At 44.4% G+C, this 8500-nt stretch overlaps 1 protein-coding gene across 1 annotated transcript; it reads left to right on the forward strand.

The window, feature by feature from the left end:
* The first annotated feature begins 2153 nt into the window (after positions 1–2153).
* LOC123093465 (pumilio homology domain family member 4) lies at positions 2154–7299 on the forward strand. Its single transcript, XM_044515442.1, has 5 exons — positions 2154–3914; positions 4157–4319; positions 5459–5622; positions 6515–6773; positions 6856–7299. The coding sequence occupies exons 1-5, from the start codon at positions 2551–2553 to the stop codon at positions 6958–6960; spliced, it is 2055 nt and encodes a 684-aa protein (XP_044371377.1). The 5' UTR covers positions 2154–2550; the 3' UTR covers positions 6961–7299.
* Positions 7300–8500: the final 1201 nt, after the last annotated feature.

An 8500-nucleotide genomic window follows, 5' to 3' on the forward strand; every position in this document is an offset into this window, starting at 1 on the left:
TTGTCCATGGGGTGCACTGAGCAGAGCAGTCGGAGTCGCCACACGGGCAAGTTTCTGCTCTTCTTTTCCCGGTTTGGATTAGCCCAACAGCCAAGTGTCATACTTGCCTCTTTCTACTATTCGTTTTATTTATAGCAAGGGAGAGAAGTTTAGTCTACTTTCTCCGCAAAAAAAAAAGTTTAGTCTACTTGCTCTTTGCGCTTTTTCGGTGGGCATGTATTGCTTAGAATGATTCTTCTCAGCCTCTCTACAAATTCCGTCGCTCTCATAGAGCGACCACCGAAACTAAAGTAAAAGAATGTGGGAAATACTTGTTGGTTCCTGGTTGTATCTACACTCTATATGAGAAAAAAATAATTACAAAAAAATAAAATAGTTCATAAGCTTTTTTTATAATAAACTTGATTTTCTTTTGTACTAGTATATAATGTTTTATGAATAAAAAGACCAGCGTTAACTTCAAGGCACAAAAGCAAAAAAAATTGCTACTATAAAAACGGAAGGCCAAATGGCACTATTCACAATGTTTTGGCTGAAAATTTATCTTTTTTAGAAAAGAAGTCAAAGGGAATTTTTCTTTTTGTGGATTTTTTTCACAAGTACAATGAAAGGTCAAGTTTATTTCAAAAAAAAATCAGATTTTTTTGAATTTTTATTTAATTAATATTTTTTTCCCATATAGGGTGTATATACACCCCTAAACCAAAAGTTCCCCTCCAAGAGAATGCCATTGTTGTCGAAGTACAAGAAGAAACACCCGGTTGACAAAACACTTACTCTTCACAAAAAGGATATTCTAACTGTTTAGCATCCAACTGGTTGGTCAACTTTGAGGTTACATGAACAAAAACATTCAACTCCACTTGAGGAAACATTTATTTTTTTACCCCCAAAACCAAAAAAAGTTTTCAACTATAAAAACTACATAAAATCAACGTGCAACATTTTCATGGCAAGTTAAACTCACAAATCCGAGACATTTCGACGCGAAAAGAGATCAATAACATTTCCTCGTGTGCGTGCATGGGTTTTACATGGCGGTTTCTTCTAGTTTATTGTAGGTAACACAGATTGAGTGAAGTAAACGTGTTGGGCTTTCAGTTTTGGTTTTTTTGTTTTGTTTTGTTTGCTTTACTTCTCGCGTGTGGCAATTTGGACTTTTCGTAAACAGTAATGTGGCTTTGCTAGCAGTAGGGTGTCTTTTGTTCTACGTTTTCTTATGTTTGCACCGCTTGATCGAGTACTTTTTGTTTAGATTCACAAATACCACGGAAACTGGACCTAAGAAGCCATAGGAGAAAAAAAGACGACGCATAGTGTACCAAGTTCTTAGCGTTGCATCATCAAAACTGTACTGATACACTTAAGATAACTCTTTTCATCGAACTACCATCGCAGGTATCATAATTAGCTTTCACTTTATCATAACAAGTTCTTTTGCCGTTTATCGGGAGATAGTGGAACCCAACCTAGAAAGTCGTAGAAACAAAAAGGATGACGCAAAGTATACCAAGTCGTAGAGTTACACCAAAAAGTTTTTTTTTCAAAAGTTTCATCGTCAAATTGTAATAGCACATTTAACTCTTATTTCAACTTTTTATACAAAAAAAGCAACTCTTATCTCAACCTATCATCCTCAATCTCCTTATTAACTTTCAGTTCGCAACTTTTTTTTAGGCCAAAGCATTGAGTTTAGGTAGGAAATAGTCAGTCTAGAAACGTGTTGTGCTCGGAGAGTTCACCCTCCTTGTTTTCATCATGATCAATAACTAACACAAAGACGACCCCTAAAAAAGAAACCGCATAACACAATCACAAACTGGTGTCAAGAGATATGTATGCGAACATTTTAAAATGCACAACAAAGGCTAGCGTGTTATGTAAGGCAAGTTCTATCTCAATTAGCAGCACAAATTTAAAAGGGTAGTGGTGGTAGTAGTACTAGTTGTAGCGACGGATGGATTACCCAAAGCCGAAGCTGAAAGGATCCATCCCAGATCTGGTCTGGTGGCAAAGGAAAGGAAAGGGCGGTTAAAATCCATCCGGCGAGCCAACGGAAGCCGCGGATTCCTCGCGTATCATGGCGCGCCGTACGTAGAAAGATCATCTACGTTTGTTGTTGGTATATATAAAAAAAATGAAATACGGTGGTACGCTCGTCCCCTCCGGTCAGTCGTCCATCCATCCGTCCGCCAGTGCGGTGCGGAGGAAGGGGAAGAGCTGAGCAGCGAGGAGGGGAGAGGAAGCCCTGCGCCGAGTCAACTGGGTATATAAACCCACCAACGCCTCCCTCCTGCGCCCCTCCTCTCCCCTCTTTTGCATGCCTCACCGGCCTCCTCCCCTCCACCTCCCCCGCCCCATCCGCCTCCCAATGCACCACTGCTAACCCCTGCTCCCGATCCCCGCTCCCGATCCGCGGATTCCCCGCCGATCCCGCCCGCCCCGCCGCCCGCTTGCAATCTCTGATCGGATTCTCTCTGCTTTTCCGACGCCTCCTCCCCGTCTTGGTCTTGGTTTCGCCTCGCCCGGTGTTTGTTTGTTGATCTGGCGATGAAGGGCCCGGCGGCGGCGGCGGCGGCGGCGGCGGCGGGGGCGGACGAGCGGCCCGAGGAGAAAGAGATGGACTTGCTCCTCAGCGAGATCCCCCAGGTCACCTCCCCCCAGCCGCACCGCGCCGGCGCCGGCGCCGCCCTCTCCCAGGGCCAGGGCCATGGCGGCGCCGACCGCCGTCACGGCTTCGCGCCGCCGCGCCATCACGGCTACGCCGCGTCGCCCCGGCGCGCCGACGACGCCTGCTACGCCGTCGTCGTCAACCGCCGCGACGACGGTGATCACCAGGGCGCCGGCGCCGGCGCGTACCACCCGCCGCTCCGCGTCTGCCCGGCGCCCCTGCATCCGTCGAGCCCCTTCGTCGCCGCCGCGCCGTCCCCGCTCGTGCAGCCCGTCGACGACCCGGAGAAGCAGTGGCTGGCGAACCAGCTCCGCGGCCTGCTCGTCGAGGACGCGCCCGCCGCGCCCCAGGCCCCGCCCGTCGGCAACGGCGCCCCGGCGGACTTCTCTGCGCCGCGTGGCGCCGCGTACTATGGCTACCCCTTTGGGGCGCCGGGCTCCTCGGTTCACGGCGAGCCCCTGGTGAACGAGCAGGCCATGGCGGCCGGCTACCGCTTCGCACTCGGCCCGGACGTCGGCCTGGGCGCCCACCCCACCGGCCTGGAGGTCAACATGAACGGCTTCATGTACAATAGGACAGCAAACGGCACTGGCATTGGTTGGGGACAGGGCCTGGTGCACCCTGCTCATGCTCACCCCGAGCCCTTCATGCTTCCTGGGCAGGCTGCCCCAGAACAACACAACTGGGGGTTTGTTGGGACTGGTCCGATTGCCCTTGACCCCCGTGGTGGAGCAGGCCGTTCACCCAAATTGCACTGCGAGTACGGCGTGCCTGTGCACACCGGCAATCGCTACATGAAAGGCGGCATGAATAATCAGATGGAGGCGTTTCGCCGCGAGGACGGTCAGAATTTCGATGGCAAGAAGAACATGCCTGTTCTCTACCGTGCCAAGGACAGGAGGTTTCAGCAGCATGCCAACAACAACAGGGCACTGGAGCTGGAGAGTCCTAGGATGCTGAGGTATGAGAACATGGTTGGAGTTAAGGGGTACATCTACTTCATGGCCAAGGACCAGAATGGCTGCCGCTTCTTGCAGCAGAAGTTTGAGGAAGGGAAGCAACACGTGGATGTGATTTTCGAAGGAATCATTGACCACATGGCAGAGCTTATGATCAACTCGTTTGCCAACTATCTCATTCAGAAGCTTCTGGATGTGTGTGATGAGGATCAAAGGCTGAGGATCATCGCCGTGCTGACGGAGGACCCTGTGAAGCTGCTGAGAATCTCTGTGAACTCACATGGGTAATTTACCTTCTCTTGCCTAAACTGATCAATTAACTACCTGAAATTAGAAGTAATTTTACTAGCTAACCAATTGTCACAAACTATTACTGTATTTGAGAATGCTGCAATTTGTGTTTGGACAAGGAAGTGCACAGGCAGTAGAATTGTGCCATGATGCTTACATTGCAACATAAAACCCCTTTTGTTACTAAATGCATGCAAATGATTGGTGATGATTTGGTTGTTGTGATTTGTTTCAGGACAAGGGCAGTTCAGAAATTGATAGAGACTGTTAAGGTCAGGAAGCAGATAGTGCTCATTATTTCGGCCCTACAACCAGGCTTCATGCATCTTGTCAATGATCTCAATGGTAATCATGTCATACAGAAGTGCTTGTCAAACTTTGGTGCAGAGGAGAACAAGGTACATAATAGTACTTACATAGCTATTTTTGGTCATATAACCAACTTTTAGCAATTACTAGTTATCATATTTTTTTTTTGACAAATGCACTCCAAAAGTTTGAGAATCAGCACCATGACAGCGAATTTATCAGCTATGTTCTGTGGACCTACCATGCAATCTGCACAATCTAGTGCAAATTAAATATTGAAGTACTTGAACCTACACATGTGCATAAACTCATAAGTATGTTGGCTTGAATTTATAACACGTTGTTCCGTGTTTACTTGCATTATGTAAATTTGCCGGCAGATGAACAAAAACTAAACCTGTACATCAGTGTGCGCATAATTTTAGAAGTTTATGTTTGAAAGAGTTTCAGTAGCAGTTTATATGCGCTAGCCAATATTCAGGAGACTGTGTTTGCTGATTGTTATCTTAATTCCATATGCATCACTGTATATACAAAAGGTACCTAGCACTTGAGGTAGGTAGTACTAGGTCTTATTTTTATGTATGTGTGATACTTGGGATCTGGACGACTAGGGATAACTAAAATATGACCTGAATTTAAGTTAACAGATCGGGACATTAAAAAAATTCACGTCCTAAAATAATCCAAAACCTAATTGTGGTTATGCTTAACTAAATTACTAGTGTTTAGGTTCTCCAGTGGACTAATTTCTGGCACAATCATCTTAATGATGTTGGTTTGGCGTGACCCTTTGACCCCCCCCCCCTGTTGTACTTGACTTTGATTATTAAATCATGCATTCCTTTTCTATTCTCTTTTACATGTTTCTGAACGTACCTTGTGTTGGAGAAGAACCCATAAGACTAATATCAGTAGGAATATTTGATTGATGCTAAGGTTTCTTTTAACATGGGGATATGTCGATCATGAAGTTAATGTACCAGACCTTATACAAGTATATTCTGCACTTACAGTTGATCCAATGGTGAATGCCAACGTATAGAAATTTATTTATGGAGCAAGTATGATCGCCTTACAACTGTCAATAGCTCAATGTCATTTTGAACGTCATAAATAATGTCGGGTAAATTAGTAGTGTGTTATGGAGTTCTTGTTATCTTACTTGATTTGGTTATATTATTATCATCTGAGATGTATTTATTGATTTATTCTACTCTTTGGGCAGTTCATATTTGAGGCTGCTGCAACTCACTGTTTTGAAATGGCAATACATCGCCATGGCTGCTGTGTTTTACAAAAGTGCATAACTAGTGCACGTGGTGAATATCAGGCGAAGCTAATTGTGGAAGTGTGTGCTCATGCCTTTCAGCTCGCTCAAGATCCATTTGGGTAAACCCACCCTTCCTCTTTATTATCTTGTACTTTATGCTATTTATAAAGGAACAACATTCTTGCACTATGTCTTTACCAATTCTTTTGTGAAGCAGTTTTACTTGTCTGCTTACTTGTAGAGATCTTATCAGTGACATGTAATCAACACTAGATATATAGATTCATATTACTGGCGGATTTATTAATGGGAAGAATATCCAGCTTATACTGATAATACTTTTTCGATATTGTTGCTCGTTGCTTGCATTATATCATTAACCGATCTTTTGCTGGAGTAAGAGTTATCTTCACCTCCCTTCTCAGAAGAACCATATCTTCACACCATCAACTTGATTAGTCCCTTGACCCTAAAAATCTTATTTTTCCCAAAGTTTCTGTTGCTCTAGATTCAACTCATTTTCAGGTGATAACATGTAACAGTAATTAGTCTTCACGGTCTGTTTGCATTTCACAGACAATTACAATAAGCGTGCTGATAATGGTATGAACTGTGTGTTAATTACATGTACCCAACCTTTGTTGGAATAACTATTTGCATGTTTCAATTTTTTTCTTGCTCCCTTGTATAATTTGGGAGTTAGACATCCCCAACCTGATTTATCTTTTGACAAGTAGTGAATGTATGAACTGTGTGCTAATTACATGAACCCAACCTTTGTTGGAATAACTATTTGCACGTTTCAATTTTTTTCTTGCTCCCTTGTATAATTTGAGAGTTAGACATCCCCAACCTGATTTATCTTTTGCCAAGTAGTGAATGTATATCCATCATGTGTTTCGTTTCTCTATCATGAGATAGCTTGGTATTTTTCAAGCAGAATGTTTGGCAACATGTAAGCTATATTAACTCATAAAACTAAAGTTCTTGCCTATTTCCCCCCTGTTTCAGCAATTATGTGGTACAGTATGTCCTGGACCAGAAAATTCCTTCTGCAAATGCACACCTGGCATCTCAGTTTGAAGGAAGTTATGTTTATCTCTCAAAGCAAAAAGTGAGCAGCAATGTGGTGGAGAAATGCCTGAAGGTCTTCTCAGATGAAGACAAAGCTGCCATAGTGTTTGACTTGATTTCAGTGCCTCACTTTGAACAACTGCTGCAAGACCCTTTTGCGAACTACGTCATTCATACTGCCCTTGTTAACAGCAGGGTAAGTGTTCCGATCCATATGAATTTTTCAAGTAGGTCAAACTACAGCATGCATATTGTTGACTATCGTTTTTCCTTGACAGGGCCATCTCCATAATGCCCTGGTTGAAGCAATCCGCCCTCATGAAGAAGCCCTTCGGACCAGTCCCTGTTGTAAGAGAATCTCTAGAGCCATCTCTAGGAGGTGAAAGGTGTACAATCTGCGGCGCCAAAGAAATCTGTATTGTTGTCAATTTATGTTTCACTAGCTGTTTACTATGATGTATCTGCACACGGTCTTCTGAGTTCAGAAGGGTGGTTTTTGGCTGCAAGAAAGGTTCGACACATCGTCAACTTCTGTAGAATTTACCAGGTGTTGCCATCCGAGATGTAAGTTTTGCTGCGCGCCTATTCCGATGGTGATGGTGTAGAGTTGTAAAGAAAAGAAAACGTGTGCTTTCCGAGTTGTCTATTTTGTATCTGCTGTATCGTTTTCCTTTGGATTGTGCGGATGGAGAATAATTATTAATGGTGGACAAGTTGCTATATATTTTTGTCAATCCAACTTGCTTGAACTCTTCTCTCCAGTTTTGGAAATGAAATAATAGCTCATCATGATCATGTCATGGGTATTACAGAAAATATATTTGCAGAGCTCACCTGTTTTGTATGGCGGGCATTTCATCCAGTACAGTAGATATACTGTCGGAACAAAGCTGATTGATTATATGAGCATATCACAATTGCAAACTTGGTACCAATTGTTTCTTTGACATAGTTTTCGGGTCGTTGAAGACCATTATCTGTTGATTGTATTTTCATAGAGATAGGGTGTGCTGATAATTTAACTAAAAGAAGCTGGTGTTTTCAGCAAATTTGCTTGTTTTGCTTGGCGATAGCATACTTGGCTTGATAAATTTGGTTACTATAGGTTTAAGAGACAATCATTTCCAGGTCTAGTTGTGGACTTGTGGTGGATGTGCTGAAATGGTACTACAACGTGTAATAAAAAGTAACCACGTAGACGCAGTGTAGATTCATTTTCAAGGTTTTCTTCTTGTGAACCAAACTGTCGTGGTCTTGTCAGGCCTGTTCTGTCGACAACACCAGAATTGCCACAGTACCGATTCGGTTTGCCAAGACAAACAACAGCCGTCGATCTACCATCCGAGGGACGCAGGGGAGTGGTACCGCTTCGAGGCCCGGATCATCGTCGCAGCCGTTGATCTGTGAACGAACGGCTGGTGCCGTTTCACTTGCCTTTTTAAAAGTTACCGCGCTTTGTCGTTTTACTGTACCGGTCGCTGTCTTCCCCTTTTAACCTCACTGAACCCCTTTTAAGCTCGCCTTCGGATTGTGGAGAGGGCATCTTGATTGTATCTGGGCTTGGCCCTTAAGCCGCCGTGTTCCGGCTGGCCAGAAACCCTAGCTCTCCTGCTCGAGTGAATGAAATCGATGCCCACAAATTGCCCTAAAATTTGAGTTCTTCCTTTCTGTTACGCGAGAATTCAGAGTCAGTGACAGTCAGCTCCTGTCCATTGGTATCGGATGCGTTGGTTGTTGTCCTTGGCGGCGTGATCTGAGTCCCAGATCTGATCTAGAGGCGGCGGCGAGAGGCGGCGATTGGCGGCGGTAGACCGATCGGCAGCAGAGAGGAAGGGGTAGTGGTTCCTGGAGAATCTTTCTTCAGAGTAAAATCCCACCCAACCCTCCCTTTCAGTGCTGCTCGTTCCGGCGGCGCGGCGTTTA

The sequence above is a fragment of the Triticum aestivum genome, chromosome 4B (genome assembly GCF_018294505.1).
Source record: "Triticum aestivum cultivar Chinese Spring chromosome 4B, IWGSC CS RefSeq v2.1, whole genome shotgun sequence".
Lineage (NCBI taxonomy): Eukaryota > Viridiplantae > Streptophyta > Magnoliopsida > Poales > Poaceae > Triticum > Triticum aestivum.